Source organism: Carcharodon carcharias (assembly GCF_017639515.1).
Source record: "Carcharodon carcharias isolate sCarCar2 chromosome 37 unlocalized genomic scaffold, sCarCar2.pri SUPER_37_unloc_9, whole genome shotgun sequence".
NCBI lineage: Eukaryota > Metazoa > Chordata > Chondrichthyes > Lamniformes > Lamnidae > Carcharodon > Carcharodon carcharias.
The window spans coordinates 220-17,046 of NW_024470774.1; the positions used below are offsets into that span (position 1 = coordinate 220).

Genomic DNA, 16,827 nt, shown 5'->3' on the forward strand with positions numbered 1-16,827 from the left:
CCCCCACCTCCCTCTTCATCTCACCCCATCAGTCTCTCTTCTACTCCTTTCTCCCTCATGCGCCTATCCAGCCTCCCCTGAAGTGCACCAGGGATGAGTCTGGATTTACATTCCGTATTTCTTTCAGAGCGCACCCAATCATTATCTTCCCTGCTTTTTCCTGCCAGTTTGGCTTTTCCATCATTCCTAATTATTCCATTTATACGGGTGAAGGCTCAATCTGTCCATTTGTTTTTTTGCAGGATCTCATTTATGTTTTCTCTTTCTGCTCCTTTAGCTGTTTTTGCGGTGTCCTTCAGATAATTTATGCACAAGATGTTGGTTAGATTTTCTAAACCTGCCTCGTTATTTTCCAATGTTTTGCCTCCACAGTTACCCCCAGCTGCCTATTCCAATCGTCTCCGCTGCTGGGTCAAATGAGTCCGAATTGCAGTTTGCACCTTCGGCCTCCAAGACGAAACAATTGGAACTTGTTCCGGTCAAGACGTTTCTGTCATCTGGAAATTAGCCCAATTATCATTACAATGACCCTCAGGGCCAACATTTGTAGACCCATGTCCTCCAATTGACTCATTTGTTCATGCACAGCGGGACAGGAATATTAGTGGGCAAGGATGTACTGTCTGGATGTATGACAATGCCCCTCGTACCTTCCTGCTCGCTGGTCACGTAATCTGTCAGCGTCTGGATTTCGGAGAGCGTCTCTACGAATGTTGGCCCCTGGCGGCCATGTAATGAATTGGGCAATTTCCAGGATGACTGAATGTCTTGAGCAGGAACAAGTCCCAATTGTTTCGTCTTTGAAGGCAGACGGTGCAAATGGCAATTCGGGATCATTTTGACCCAGCAGCAGAGGCTGAGTGGAATAGGCAGCTGGGGGTAAACTGTGGAGCAGGAGATTGGAAATAACGAGGCAGGTTTAGAAAATCTAACCAAAACGGGTGTGCATAAATTATCTGAAGGACACCGGCAAAACAGCTAAAGAATGGGAATGTTCTGTTGATAGCACCCAAAATCATTACCTTATTGGGGGATGTGCAAGTTGAGCTTAGCGAAGTAAGAAACTTCAGGCAAACCCATGCAGTTTACAGGGAGGTACAGTATGTTCCTTGGCGAATGAGCTACCCCTTGAGTTGTCTTGCACTTTATAAAGAAAGGAAAATTGCATTTCTATAGCGCCTTTCACAGCCTCAGGATGTCTCAAAAGCATTTACAACCAATGAAGTATGTTTTGAAGTGTAGTTCCTGTTGCATGTAGCCAAATTTCACACAGCACGATCCCACAAACAGTAGTGTGATAATTACTAGATAATCTTTTTTTGGTGATGATGTTCAGGGGTAACTATTGGCCAGAACTCCCTTCCCTTTCTTTGAAATAGAGGCCACAGGGTCTGGGGGGCAGGTGGAGACTCGTTTAAAATCTCATCTGGAAGACAGCACTTCCAACAGTGCAGCACTCCTCCGTAATGCTCAAGTTCTGGAGTGGGGCTTGAACCCACAACTTCTGACTTAAAGATGGGAATGTTACACACTGAGCCAGGACAATGGACAGCAACAAAGTGAATGCGACCATGTGTGTGACCTGTCATCACCACAAACCTCAGAAGAGATGCACCACCTGGAATTGTCGAGAATTTAGGGATTGTGTCAGAAGGCAAACTACACAACCCGTCAGAATTGATCCTAATACTATGTAGGGGCAGAGATTGAAAGTTGCAGCCAAAGTTTTAAAGTTGATTTTAAAGGGTCGCATAGCACTATCTGATTACAATATTAGACCTATAATTGACGAATTATCAGCCCAGTGCTTTCATCAAATCAGGGGATGAACTGAAAGAGGCTAAGTTACAGAAATAGGGATGTACAAGTCCATGGAGAGATGTACAAGTCCATGGAGAGATGTACAAGTCATGAGAGATGTACAAGTCATGGAAAGATGTGTGAGTCCATGGAGGACTGAAGAAAGGGTTTGGAAATTAAGTGTTTCCTTCAGGTTCAAATGGCACCTTTCTCCAGGCTTTAGGATTGAGTCCGTTTGATATTGCTGCTTTGAGGAGGTTATTTCTTCAATTGAAAGGAGCAGGTTTACAGCTAGGAGCTGTCTCTCTGTTCTGTTCAGCAGCACTGTGACTGGGACGGTATCACAATGCTGAGTTAGAGGAGAGGTGTGGAACCCGGGGACTCAGCCCAACAGGAAACAATTCCATCTTCCATTCCATCGATTTAAAGCATCAAAAAGGTCATCAGCACAATCAGTCATTGCACAGTGTTCAGTCCATTCACAGCTTCTCCATTAATGACCTAGGCTGAGACTATATGTAGCAAGACCTGGACAACACTCAGTCTCAAACTGATGAGTGGCAGTTATGTTTCACATCACAGGTATCAACGCAATAATCATCTCAAATAAGAGAGAATCTAACCGTTCCCCATCACATTCAATGGCATTACATCGCAGAATCCCCCACTGTGAACATCCAGGAGTTACCTTTAACCAGAAACTGAACTGCACTAGCAAGAAATACTGTGGACACAAGAGCAGGTCAGAGGCTGGGAGTTCCACAGCAAGTAACTCACCTCCTGACTCCCCCAAAGCTGTCCCATCGACAGGCACAAGTCAGGAGTGTGATGGAATACTCCCCACTTACCTGGATGAATGCAGCTCCCAGAACACTCTAGAAGCTTGACACCGTCCAAGATAAAGCAGCGCCCACTTGATTGGAAGCCCATCCCAACACATTCACTCCCTCTACCACCAATGCACAGTAGCAGCAGTGTGTGTACCATCTACAAGACACACATCCGAACTCACCAAGGCTCCTTCGACAGCACCTTCCAAATCCATGACCACTACCATCCAGAAGGACAAGGCAGCAGATACATGGGAACCACCACTACCAGGAAGTTCCCCTCCAAGTCACTCACCATCCTGACTTGAAATATATCACCGTTCCTTCACTGTCGCTGGGTCAAAATCCTGGAACTCCCTCCCTAACACACTGTGGTGTACCTACACCACGTGGACTGCAGCGGTTCAAGAGAGCAGCTCACCCACACTTCTCAAGGGCAATTAGGGATGGGCAATAAATGCTGGCCAGCCAGCGACGCTGTGAATGATAAATTTAAAAAACGTTCAATTTTCTTGCTCAGAATTCATCTTCTGATTTCATTTAGTTTCAATTATATTTTGAGCCATTATCTCTCACCAAGAGCAAGTCACTCTCAATACCGGTGTCACATCAATCAAAAGACAGGTCTGGCACTGCTGGCGAGCTGTGCAGTATCTTAATAAAGTGGATTAGAAAGGCTTTAATCAGGCAGACCTTACACATGACATTGTGGCATTAGGTTATTAACACGCTCTCCAGACATGTTTGGGTACAACTGCGCCTTGAGATCCAAGCAGTCACAGACTAACACACACCCATGAGAAACCCCTGCAGTCGATGTGTCCACATTCTCCCTTGGTCAAGGAGCATTTGGGGGCTTATTTGCTTCAATGAACGAAGCAGCAGAATTAAAACTGTGGCGGGCGTAATGTAAAATGTTGAGATGATGGATCACACAGTGTACATGATATTGGATAAGGTTACACTTCTATTTATGGAGGCAGGCTGAGTTAATGAATGACTTGCGGACAGGCGCTTTTGGAGATGTTAATGGGTGTGACATTGGTGTAATTGCGTTTTTTGCAGACTGATTGCAAGTGTGACTGAACGGTTGATGACAGAGAAATGATAAAGAAAGAAACATTTCTTTCAGGTTGTTCACAACCTCAGGGTAACCCAAAACACGTTGCAGCCAATCGAGGACTTCTAAAGTCTATTAACAGCTGAAATGTACACCAACACAGCAGCCAATTTCTGACCCAGCAAGCTCCCACAGACAGTAACAATCAGAAAAAATGCTTTACTGGTGCTAGTTGAGGAATAAATATTGCCAGGTTGTCATGGAGATCTGCACTCCACTACTTGGAAATAGAGGTTCGGGGATCTGTTAAAACAACCAGAGAGTAGCTGGGGCCTTGGTTTAATGTCTCATTTGAAAGACAGCAACTCTGACACTGCAGTATTGTCTCAGTACTGACCCTCCAATAGTGCAGTGCTCCCTCAGTACTGAGACTCTGACAGTGCAGCACTCTCTCAGTACTGACCCTCCGACAGTGCAGCACCCCCTCAGTACTGACCCTCCAATAGTACAGCACTCAATCAGTACTGACCATCCAATAGTGCAGTGCTCCCTCAGTACTGACCCTCTGACAGTGCTGCACTACCTCAGTACTGACCCTCTGACAGTGCAGCACACCCTCAGTACTGACCCTCTGACAGTGCAGCACTCCCTCAGTACTGACCCTCTGACAGTGCAGCACTCCCTCAGTACTGACCTACTGAAAGTGCAGCACTCCCTCAGTAATGACCCCCCAACAGTGCAGCACTCCCTCAGTACTGACCCTCCGACACTGAAGCACTCCCTCAGTACTGACCTGCTTGGCAGTGGGCACTCCCTCAGTACTGACCCTCTGACAGTGCAGCACTCCTCAGTACTCACCTCTGAGAGTGCAACACCACCCTCAGTACTAACCCTCCGACAGTACAGCAATCCTCAGTACTGACCCTCTGACAGTGCAGCACTCCCTCAGTACATACACCCCGACAGTGCAGCACTCCCTCACTACTGACCCTCTGACAGTGCGGCAGCACTACCTCAGAACTGACCCTCTGACAGTGCAGCACTACCTCAGTACTGACCCTCTGACAGTGAAGCACTCCCCAGTACTGACCCACCGACAGTGCAGCATTCCCTCAGTACTGGCCCACTGGCAGAGCAGCACTCCCTCAGTACTGACCCTCTGACAGTGCAGCACTCCCTCAGTACTGAGCCTCTGACAGTGCAGCACTCCCTCAATACTGACCCTCTGACAGTGCAGCACTTCCTCAGTACTGACCCTCTGACAGTGCAGCATTCCCTCAGTACTGACCCTCTGACAGTGCAGCACTCCCTCAGTACTGACCCTCTGACAGTGCAGCACTCCCTCAGTACTGACCCTCTGACAGTGCAGCACTCCCTCAGTACTGACCCTCTGACAGTGCAGCACTCCCTCAGTACTGACCCCTGACAGTGCAGCACTACCTCAGTACTGACCCTCTGACAGTGCAGCACTCCCTCAGTACTGACCCTCTGACAGTGCAGCACTCCCTCAGTACTGACCCTCTGACAGTGCAGCACTCCCTCAGTACTGACCCTCTGACAGTGCAGCACTCCCTCAGTACTGACCCTCTGACAGTGCAGCACTCCCTCAGTACTGACGCTCTGACAGTGCAGCACTCCCTCAGTACTGACCCTCCGACAGTGCAGCACTCCCTCAGTACTGACCCTCTGACAGTGCAGCACTCCCTCAGTACTGACCCTCTGACAGTGCAGCACTCCCTCAGTACTGACCCTCTGACAGTGCAGCACTCCCTCAGTACTGACCCTCTGACACAGCAGCACTCCCTCAGTACTGACCCTCTGACAGTGCAGCACTCCCTCAGTACTGACCCTCTGACAGTGCAGCACTCCCTCAGTACTGAACCTCTGACAGTGCAGCACTCCCTCAGTACTGACCCTCTGACAGTGCAGCACTCCCTCAGTACTGACCCTCTGACAGTGCAGCACTCCCTCAGTACTGACCCTCTGACAGTGCAGCACTCCCTCAGTACTGACCCTCTGACAGTGCAGCACTCCCTCAGTACTGACCCTCTGACAGTGCAGCACTCCCTCAGTACTGACCCTCTGACAGTGCAGCACTCCCTCAGTACTGACCCTCTGACAGTGCAGCACTCCCTCAGTACTGACCCTCTGACAGTGCAGCACTCCCTCAGTACTGACCCTCTGACAGTGCAGCACTCCCTCAGTACTGACCCTCTGACAGTGCAGCACTCCCTCAGTACTGACCCTCTGACAGTGCAGCACTCCCTCAGTACTGACCCTCTGACAGTGCAGCACTCCCTCAGTACTGACCCTCTGACAGTGCAGCACTCCCTCAGTACTGACCCTCTGACAGTGCAGCATTCCTCAGTACTGACCCTCTGACAGTGCAGCACTCCCTCAGTACTGACCCTCTGACAGTGCAGCACTCCCTCAGTACTGACCCTCTGACAGTGCAGCACTCCCTCAGTACTGACCCTCTGACAGTGCAGCACTCCCTCAGTACTGACCCTCTGACAGTGCAGCACTCCCTCAGTACTGACCCTCTGACAGTGCAGCACTCCCTCAGTACTGACCCTCTGACAGTGCAGCACTCCCTCAGTACTGACCCTCTGACAGTGCAGCACTCCCTCAGTACTGACCCTCTGACAGTGCAGCACTCCCTCAGTACTGACCCTCTGACAGTGCAGCACTCCCTCAGTACTGACCCTCTGACAGTGCAGCACTTCCTCAGTACTGACCCTCTGACAGTGCAGCACTCCCTCAGTACTGACCCTCTGACAGTGCAGCACTCCCTCAGTACTGACCCTCTGACAGTGCAGCACTCCCTCAGTACTGACCCTCTGACAGTGCAGCACTCCCTCAGTACTGACTCTCTGACAGTGCAGCACTCCCTCAGTACTGACCCTCTGACAGTGCAGCACTCCCTCAGTACTGACCCTCTGACAGTGCAGCACTCCTCATTACTGACCCTCTGACAGTGCAGCACTCCCTCAGTACTGACCCTCTGACAGTGCAGCACTCCCTCAGTACTGACCTCTGACAGTGCAGCACTCCCTCAGTACTGACCCTCTGACAGTGCAGCACTCCTCAGTACTGACCCTCTGACAGTGCAGCACTCCCTCAGTACTGACCTCTCTGACAGTGCAGCACTCCCTCAGTACTGACCCTCTGACAGTGCAGCACTCCCTCAGTACTGACCCTCTGACAGTGCAGCACTCCCTCAGTACTGACCCTCTGACAGTGCAGCACACCCTCAGTACTGATCCTCTGACAGTGCAGCACTCCCTCAGTACTGACCCTCTGACAGTGCAGCACTCCCTCAGTACTGACCTTCTGACAGTGCAGCACTCCCTCAGTACTGACCCTCTGACAGTGCAGCACTCCCTCAGTACTGACCCTCTGACAGTGCAGCACTCCCTCAGTACTGACCCTGACAGTGCAGCACTCCCTCAGTACTGACCCTCCGACAGTGCAGCACTCCCTCAGTACTGACCTCTGACAGTGCGCACTCCCTCAGTACTGACCCTCTGACAGTGCAGCACTCCTCAGTACTGACCATCTGACAGTGCAGCACTCCCTCAGTACTGACCCTCTGACAGTGCAGCACTCCCTCAGTACTGACCCTCTGACAGTGCAGCACTCCCTCAGAACTGACCCTCTGACAGTGCAGCACTCCCTCAGTACTGACCCTCTGACAGTGCAGCACTCCCTCAGTACTGACCTCTGACAGTGCAGCACTCCCTCAGTACTGACCCTCTGACAGTGCAGCACTCCCTCAGTACTGACCCTCTGACAGTGCAGCACTCCCTCAGTACTGACCCTCTGACAGTGCAGCACTCCCTCATTACTGACCCTCTGACAGTGCAGCACTCCCTCAGTACTGACCCTCCATCTGTGCAGCACTCCCTCAGTACTGACCCTCCGACAGTGCAGCACTCCCTCAGTACTGACCCTCTGACAGTGCAGCACTCCCTCAGTACTGACCCTCTGACAGTGCAGCACTCCCTCAGTACTGACCCTCTGACAGTGCAGCACTCCCTCAGTACTGACCCTCTGACAGTGCAGCACTCCCTCAGTACTGACCTCTGACAGTGCAGCACTCCCTCAGTACTGACCCTCCGACAGTGCAGCACTCCCTCAGTACTGACCCTCTGACAGTGCAGCACTCCCTCAGTACTGACCCTCTGACAGTGCAGCACTCCCTCAGTACTGACCTCTGACAGTGCAGCACCCTCAGTACTGACCCTCTGACAGTGCAGCACTTCCTCAGTACTGACCCTCTGACAGTGCAGCACTCCCTCAGTACTGACCCTCGGACAGTGCAGCACTCCCTCAGTACTGACCCTCTGACAGTGCAGCACTCCCTCAGTACTGACCCTCTGACAGTGCAGCACTCCCTCAGTACTGACCCTCTGACAGTGCAGCACTCCCTCAGTACTGACCCTCTGACAGTGCAGCACTCCCTCAGTACTGACCCTCTGACAGTGCAGCACTCCCTCAGTACTGACCCTCTGACAGTGCAGCACTCACTCAGTACTGACCTCTGACAGTGCGGCACTCCCTCAGTACTGACCCTCTGACAGTGCAGCACTCCCTCAGTACTGACCCTCTGACAGTGCAGCACTCCCTCAGTACTGACCCTCTGACAGTGCAGCACTCCCTCAGTACTGACCCTCTGACAGTGCCGCACTCCCTCAGTACTGACCCTCTGACAGTGCAGCACTCCCTCAGTACTGACCCTCTGACAGTGCAGCACACCCTCAGTACTGACCCTCTGACAGTGCAGCACTCCCTCAGTACTGACCCTCTGACAGTGCAGCACTCCCTCAGTACTGACCCTCTGACAGTGCAGCACTCCCTCAGTACTGACCCTCTGACAGTGCAGCACACGCTCAGTACTGACCCTCTGACAGTGCAGCACTCCCTCAGTACTGACCTCTGACAGTGTGGCACTCCCTCAGTACTGACCCTCTGACAGTGCAGCACTCCCTCAGTACTGACCCTCTGACAGTGCAGCACTCCCTCAGTACTGACCCTCTGACAGTGCGGCACTCCCTCAGTACTGACCCTCTGACAGTGCAGCACTCCCTCAGTACTGACCCTCTGACAGTGCAGCACTCCCTCAGTACTGACCCTCTGACAGTGCAGCACTCCCTCAGTACTGACCCTCTGACAGTGCAGCACTCCCTCAGTACTGACCCTCTGACAGTGCAGCACTCCCTCAGTACTGACCCTCTGACAGTGCAGCACTCCCTCAGTACTGACCCTTCGACAGTGCAGCACTCCCTCAGTACTGACCCTCTGACAGTGCAGCACTCCCTCAGTACTGACCCTCTGACAGTGCAGCACTCCCTCAGTACTGACCCTCTGACAGTGCAGCACTTCCTCAGTACTGACCCTCTGACAGTGCAGCACTCCCTCAGTACTGACCCTCTGACAGTGCAGCACTCCCTCAGTACTGACCCTCTGACAGTGCAGCACTTCCTCAGTACTGACCCTCTGACAGTGCAGCACTCCCTCAGTACTGACCCTCTGACAGTGCAGCACTCCCTCAGTACTGACCCTCTGACAGTGCAGCACTCCCTCAGTACTGACTCTCTGACAGTGCAGCACTCCCTCAGTACTGACTCTCTGACAGTGCAGCACTACCTCAGTACTGACCCTCTGACAGTGCAGCACTCCCTCAGTACTGACCCTCTGACAGTGCAGCACTCCCTCATTACTGACCCTCTGACAGTGCAGCACTCCCTCAGTACTGATCCTCTGACAGTGCAGCACTCCCTCAGTACTGACCTTCTGACAGTGCGGCACTCCCTCAGTACTGACCCTCTGACAGTGCAGCACTCCCTCAGTACTGACCCTCTGACAGTGCCGCACTCCCTCAGTACTGACCCTCTGACAGTGCAGCACTCCCTCAGTACTGACCCTCTGACAGTGCAGCACTCCCTCAGTACTGACCCTCTGACAGTGCAGCACTCCCTCATTACTGACCCTCTGACAGTGCACATTCCTCAGTACTGACCCTCTGACAGTGCAGCACTCCCTCAGTACTGACCCTCTGACAGTGCAGCACTCCCTCAGTACTGACCTCTGACAGTGCAGCACTCCCTCAGTACTGACCCTCTGACAGTGCAGCACTCCCTCAGTACTGACCCTCTGACAGTGCAGCACTCCCTCAGTACTGACCCTCTGACAGTGCAGCACTCCCTCAGTACTGACCCTCTGACAGTGCAGCACTCCCTCAGTACTGACCCTCTGACAGTGCAGCACTCCCTCAGTACTGACCCTCTGACAGTGCAGAACTCACTCAGTACTGACCTCTGACAGTGCAGCACTCCCTCAGTACTGACCCTCTGACAGTGCAGCACTCCCTCAGTACTGACCCTCTGACAGTGCAGCACTCCCTCAGTACTGCCCTCTGACAGTGCAGCACTCCCTCAGTACTGACCCTCTGACAGTGCAGCACTCCCTCAGTACTGACCCTCTGACAGTGCAGCACTCCCTCAGTACTGACCCTCTGACAGTGCAGCACTCCCTCAGTACTGACCCTCTGACAGTGCAGCACTCCCTCAGTACTGACCCTCTGACAGTGCAGCACTCCCTCAGTACTGACCCTCTGACAGTGCAGCACTCCCTCAGTACTGACCCTCTGACAGTGCAGCACTCCCTCAGTACTGACCCTCTGACAGTGCAGCACTCCCTCAGTACTGACCCTCTGACAGTGCAGCACTCCCTCAGTACTGACCCTCTGACAGTGCAGCACTCCCTCAGTACTGACCCTCTGACAGTGCAGCACTCCCTCAGTACTGACCCTCTGACAGTGCAGCACTCCCTCAGTACTGACCCTCTGACAGTGCAGCACTCCCTCAGTACTGACCCTCTGACAGTGCAGCACTCCCTCAGTACTGACCCTCTGACAGTGCAGCACTCCCTCATTACTGACCCTCTGACAGTGCAGCACTCCCTCAGTACTGACCCTCTGACAGTGCAGCACTCCCTCAGTACTGACCCTCTGACAGTGCAGCACTCCCTCAGTACTGACCCTCCGACAGTGCAGCACTCCCTCAGTACTGACCCTCTGACAGTGCAGCACTCCCTCAGTACTGACCCTCTGACAGTGCAGCACTCCCTCAGTACTGACCCTCTGACAGTGCAGCACTCCCTCAGTACTGACCCTCTGACAGTGCAGCACTCCCTCAGTACTGACCCTCTGACAGTGCAGCACTCCCTCAGTACTGACCCTCTGACAGTGCAGCACTCCCTCAGTACTGACCCTCTGACAGTGCAGCACTCCCTCAGTACTGACCCTCTGACAGTGCAGCACTCCCTCAGTACTGACCCTCTGACAGTGCAGCACTCCCTCAGTACTGACCCTCTGACAGTGCAGCACTCCCTCAGTACTGACCCTCTGACAGTGCAGCACTCCCTCAGTACTGACCCTCTGACAGTGCAGCACTCCCTCAGTACTGACCCTCTGACAGTGCAGCACTCCCTCAGTACTGACCCTCTGACAGTGCAGCACTCCCTCAGTACTGACCCTCTGACAGTGCAGCACTCCCTCAGTACTGACCCTCTGACAGTGCAGCACTCCCTCAGTACTGACCCTCTGACAGTGCAGCACTCCCTCAGTACTGACCCTCTGACAGTGCAGCACTCCCTCAGTACTGACCCTCTGACAGTGCAGCACTCCCTCAGTACTGACCCTCTGACAGTGCAGCACTCCCTCAGTACTGACCCTCTGACAGTGCAGCACTCCCTCAGTACTGACCCTCTGACAGTGCAGCACTCCCTCAGTACTGACCCTCTGACAGTGCAGCACTCCCTCAGTACTGACCCTCTGACAGTGCAGCACTCCCTCAGTACTGACCCTCTGACAGTGCAGCACTCCCTCAGTACTGACCCTCTGACAGTGCAGCACTCCCTCAGTACTGACCCTCTGACAGTGCAGCACTCCCTCAGTACTGACCCTCTGACAGTGCAGCACTCCCTCAGTACTGACCCTCTGACAGTGCAGCACTCCCTCAGTACTGACCCTCTGACAGTGCAGCACTCCCTCAGTACTGACCCTCTGACAGTGCAGCACTCCCTCAGTACTGACCCTCTGACAGTGCAGCACTCCCTCAGTACTGACCCTCTGACAGTGCAGCACTCCCTCAGTACTGACCCTCTGACAGTGCAGCACTCCCTCAGTACTGACCCTCTGACAGTGCAGCACTCCCTCAGTACTGACCCTCTGACAGTGCAGCACTCCCTCAGTACTGACCCTCTGACAGTGCAGCACTCCCTCAGTACTGACCCTCTGACAGTGCAGCACTCCCTCAGTACTGACCCTCTGACAGTGCAGCACTCCCTCAGTACTGACCCTCTGACAGTGCAGCACTCCCTCAGTACTGACCCTCTGACAGTGCAGCACTCCCTCAGTACTGACCCTCTGACAGTGCAGCACTCCCTCAGTACTGACCCTCTGACAGTGCAGCACTCCCTCAGTACTGACCCTCTGACAGTGCAGCACTCCCTCAGTACTGACCCTCTGACAGTGCAGCACTCCCTCAGTACTGACCCTCTGACAGTGCAGCACTCCCTCAGTACTGACCCTCTGACAGTGCAGCACTCCCTCAGTACTGACCCTCTGACAGTGCAGCACTCCCTCAGTACTGACCCTCTGACAGTGCAGCACTCCCTCAGTACTGACCCTCTGACAGTGCAGCACTCCCTCAGTACTGACCCTCTGACAGTGCAGCACTCCCTCAGTACTGACCCTCTGACAGTGCAGCACTCCCTCAGTACTGACCCTCTGACAGTGCAGCACTCCCTCAGTACTGACCCTCTGACAGTGCAGCACTCCCTCAGTACTGACCCTCTGACAGTGCAGCACTCCCTCAGTACTGACCCTCTGACAGTGCAGCACTCCCTCAGTACTGACCCTCTGACAGTGCAGCACTCCCTCAGTACTGACCCTCTGACAGTGCAGCACTCCCTCAGTACTGACCCTCTGACAGTGCAGCACTCCCTCAGTACTGACCCTCTGACAGTGCAGCACTCCCTCAGTACTGACCCTCTGACAGTGCAGCACTCCCTCAGTACTGACCCTCTGACAGTGCAGCACTCCCTCAGTACTGACCCTCTGACAGTGCAGCACTCCCTCAGTACTGACCCTCTGACAGTGCAGCACTCCCTCAGTACTGACCCTCTGACAGTGCAGCACTCCCTCAGTACTGACCCTCTGACAGTGCAGCACTCCCTCAGTACTGACCCTCTGACAGTGCAGCACTCCCTCAGTACTGACCCTCTGACAGTGCAGCACTCCCTCAGTACTGACCCTCTGACAGTGCAGCACTCCCTCAGTACTGACCCTCTGACAGTGCAGCACTCCCTCAGTACTGACCCTCTGACAGTGCAGCACTCCCTCAGTACTGACCCTCTGACAGTGCAGCACTCCCTCAGTACTGACCCTCTGACAGTGCAGCACTCCCTCAGTACTGACCCTCTGACAGTGCAGCACTCCCTCAGTACTGACCCTCTGACAGTGCAGCACTCCCTCAGTACTGACCCTCTGACAGTGCAGCACTCCCTCAGTACTGACCCTCTGACAGTGCAGCACTCCCTCAGTACTGACCCTCTGACAGTGCAGCACTCCCTCAGTACTGACCCTCTGACAGTGCAGCACTCCCTCAGTACTGACCCTCTGACAGTGCAGCACTCCCTCAGTACTGACCCTCTGACAGTGCAGCACTCCCTCAGTACTGACCCTCTGACAGTGCAGCACTCCCTCAGTACTGACCCTCTGACAGTGCAGCACTCCCTCAGTACTGACCCTCTGACAGTGCAGCACTCCCTCAGTACTGACCCTCTGACAGTGCAGCACTCCCTCAGTACTGACCCTCTGACAGTGCAGCACTCCCTCAGTACTGACCCTCTGACAGTGCAGCACTCCCTCAGTACTGACCCTCTGACAGTGCAGCACTCCCTCAGTACTGACCCTCTGACAGTGCAGCACTCCCTCAGTACTGACCCTCTGACAGTGCAGCACTCCCTCAGTACTGACCCTCTGACAGTGCAGCACTCCCTCAGTACTGACCCTCTGACAGTGCAGCACTCCCTCAGTACTGACCCTCTGACAGTGCAGCACTCCCTCAGTACTGACCCTCTGACAGTGCAGCACTCCCTCAGTACTGACCCTCTGACAGTGCAGCACTCCCTCAGTACTGACCCTCTGACAGTGCAGCACTCCCTCAGTACTGACCCTCTGACAGTGCAGCACTCCCTCAGTACTGACCCTCTGACAGTGCAGCACTCCCTCAGTACTGACCCTCTGACAGTGCAGCACTCCCTCAGTACTGACCCTCTGACAGTGCAGCACTCCCTCAGTACTGACCCTCTGACAGTGCAGCACTCCCTCAGTACTGACCCTCTGACAGTGCAGCACTCCCTCAGTACTGACCCTCTGACAGTGCAGCACTCCCTCAGTACTGACCCTCTGACAGTGCAGCACTCCCTCAGTACTGACCCTCTGACAGTGCAGCACTCCCTCAGTACTGACCCTCTGACAGTGCAGCACTCCCTCAGTACTGACCCTCTGACAGTGCAGCACTCCCTCAGTACTGACCCTCTGACAGTGCAGCACTCCCTCAGTACTGACCCTCTGACAGTGCAGCACTCCCTCAGTACTGACCCTCTGACAGTGCAGCACTCCCTCAGTACTGACCCTCTGACAGTGCAGCACTCCCTCAGTACTGACCCTCTGACAGTGCAGCACTCCCTCAGTACTGACCCTCTGACAGTGCAGCACTCCCTCAGTACTGACCCTCTGACAGTGCAGCACTCCCTCAGTACTGACCCTCTGACAGTGCAGCACTCCCTCAGTACTGACCCTCTGACAGTGCAGCACTCCCTCAGTACTGACCCTCTGACAGTGCAGCACTCCCTCAGTACTGACCCTCTGACAGTGCAGCACTCCCTCAGTACTGACCCTCTGACAGTGCAGCACTCCCTCAGTACTGACCCTCTGACAGTGCAGCACTCCCTCAGTACTGACCCTCTGACAGTGCAGCACTCCCTCAGTACTGACCCTCTGACAGTGCAGCACTCCCTCAGTACTGACCCTCTGACAGTGCAGCACTCCCTCAGTACTGACCCTCTGACAGTGCAGCACTCCCTCAGTACTGACCCTCTGACAGTGCAGCACTCCCTCAGTACTGACCCTCTGACAGTGCAGCACTCCCTCAGTACTGACCCTCTGACAGTGCAGCACTCCCTCAGTACTGACCCTCTGACAGTGCAGCACTCCCTCAGTACTGACCCTCTGACAGTGCAGCACTCCCTCAGTACTGACCCTCTGACAGTGCAGCACTCCCTCAGTACTGACCCTCTGACAGTGCAGCACTCCCTCAGTACTGACCCTCTGACAGTGCAGCACTCCCTCAGTACTGACCCTCTGACAGTGCAGCACTCCCTCAGTACTGACCCTCTGACAGTGCAGCACTCCCTCAGTACTGACCCTCTGACAGTGCAGCACTCCCTCAGTACTGACCCTCTGACAGTGCAGCACTCCCTCAGTACTGACCCTCTGACAGTGCAGCACTCCCTCAGTACTGACCCTCTGACAGTGCAGCACTCCCTCAGTACTGACCCTCTGACAGTGCAGCACTCCCTCAGTACTGACCCTCTGACAGTGCAGCACTCCCTCAGTACTGACCCTCTGACAGTGCAGCACTCCCTCAGTACTGACCCTCTGACAGTGCAGCACTCCCTCAGTACTGACCCTCTGACAGTGCAGCACTCCCTCAGTACTGACCCTCTGACAGTGCAGCACTCCCTCAGTACTGACCCTCTGACAGTGCAGCACTCCCTCAGTACTGACCCTCTGACAGTGCAGCACTCCCTCAGTACTGACCCTCTGACAGTGCAGCACTCCCTCAGTACTGACCCTCTGACAGTGCAGCACTCCCTCAGTACTGACCCTCTGACAGTGCAGCACTCCCTCAGTACTGACCCTCTGACAGTGCAGCACTCCCTCAGTACTGACCCTCTGACAGTGCAGCACTCCCTCAGTACTGACCCTCTGACAGTGCAGCACTCCCTCAGTACTGACCCTCTGACAGTGCAGCACTCCCTCAGTACTGACCCTCTGACAGTGCAGCACTCCCTCAGTACTGACCCTCTGACAGTGCAGCACTCCCTCAGTACTGACCCTCTGACAGTGCAGCACTCCCTCAGTACTGACCCTCTGACAGTGCAGCACTCCCTCAGTACTGACCCTCTGACAGTGCAGCACTCCCTCAGTACTGACCCTCTGACAGTGCAGCACTCCCTCAGTACTGACCCTCTGACAGTGCAGCACTCCCTCAGTACTGACCCTCTGACAGTGCAGCACTCCCTCAGTACTGACCCTCTGACAGTGCAGCACTCCCTCAGTACTGACCCTCTGACAGTGCAGCACTCCCTCAGTACTGACCCTCTGACAGTGCAGCACTCCCTCAGTACTGACCCTCTGACAGTGCAGCACTCCCTCAGTACTGACCCTCTGACAGTGCAGCACTCCCTCAGTACTGACCCTCTGACAGTGCAGCACTCCCTCAGTACTGACCCTCTGACAGTGCAGCACTCCCTCAGTACTGACCCTCTGACAGTGCAGCACTCCCTCAGTACTGACCCTCTGACAGTGCAGCACTCCCTCAGTACTGACCCTCTGACAGTGCAGCACTCCCTCAGTACTGACCCTCTGACAGTGCAGCACTCCCTCAGTACTGACCCTCTGACAGTGCAGCACTCCCTCAGTACTGACCCTCTGACAGTGCAGCACTCCCTCAGTACTGACCCTCTGACAGTGCAGCACTCCCTCAGTACTGACCCTCTGACAGTGCAGCACTCCCTCAGTACTGACCCTCTGACAGTGCAGCACTCCCTCAGTACTGACCCTCTGACAGTGCAGCACTCCCTCAGTACTGACCCTCTGACAGTGCAGCACTCCCTCAGTACTGACCCTCTGACAGTGCAGCACTCCCTCAGTACTGACCCTCTGACAGTGCAGCACTCCCTCAGTACTGACCCTCTGACAGTGCAGCACTCCCTCAGTACTGACCCTCTGACAGTGCAGCACTCCCTCAGTACTGACCCTCTGACAGTGCAGCACTCCCT

At 54.3% G+C, this 16,827-nt stretch overlaps 1 protein-coding gene across 1 annotated transcript in view; it reads right to left on the reverse strand.

Annotated features, from left to right (window-relative positions):
* Positions 1–376: 376 nt before the first annotated feature.
* LOC121274761 (integrin alpha-M-like) overlaps positions 377–16,827 on the reverse strand; it is a gene marked incomplete at both ends in the record, with an annotated part of 314,340 nt that continues 297,889 nt past the window's right edge. The window contains 2 exons of the mRNA XM_041182106.1: positions 377–497; positions 651–798. Of these exons, the coding sequence (XP_041038040.1) occupies positions 377–497; positions 651–798 (269 nt within the window). The remainder of the gene's footprint in view (positions 498–650; positions 799–16,827) is intronic.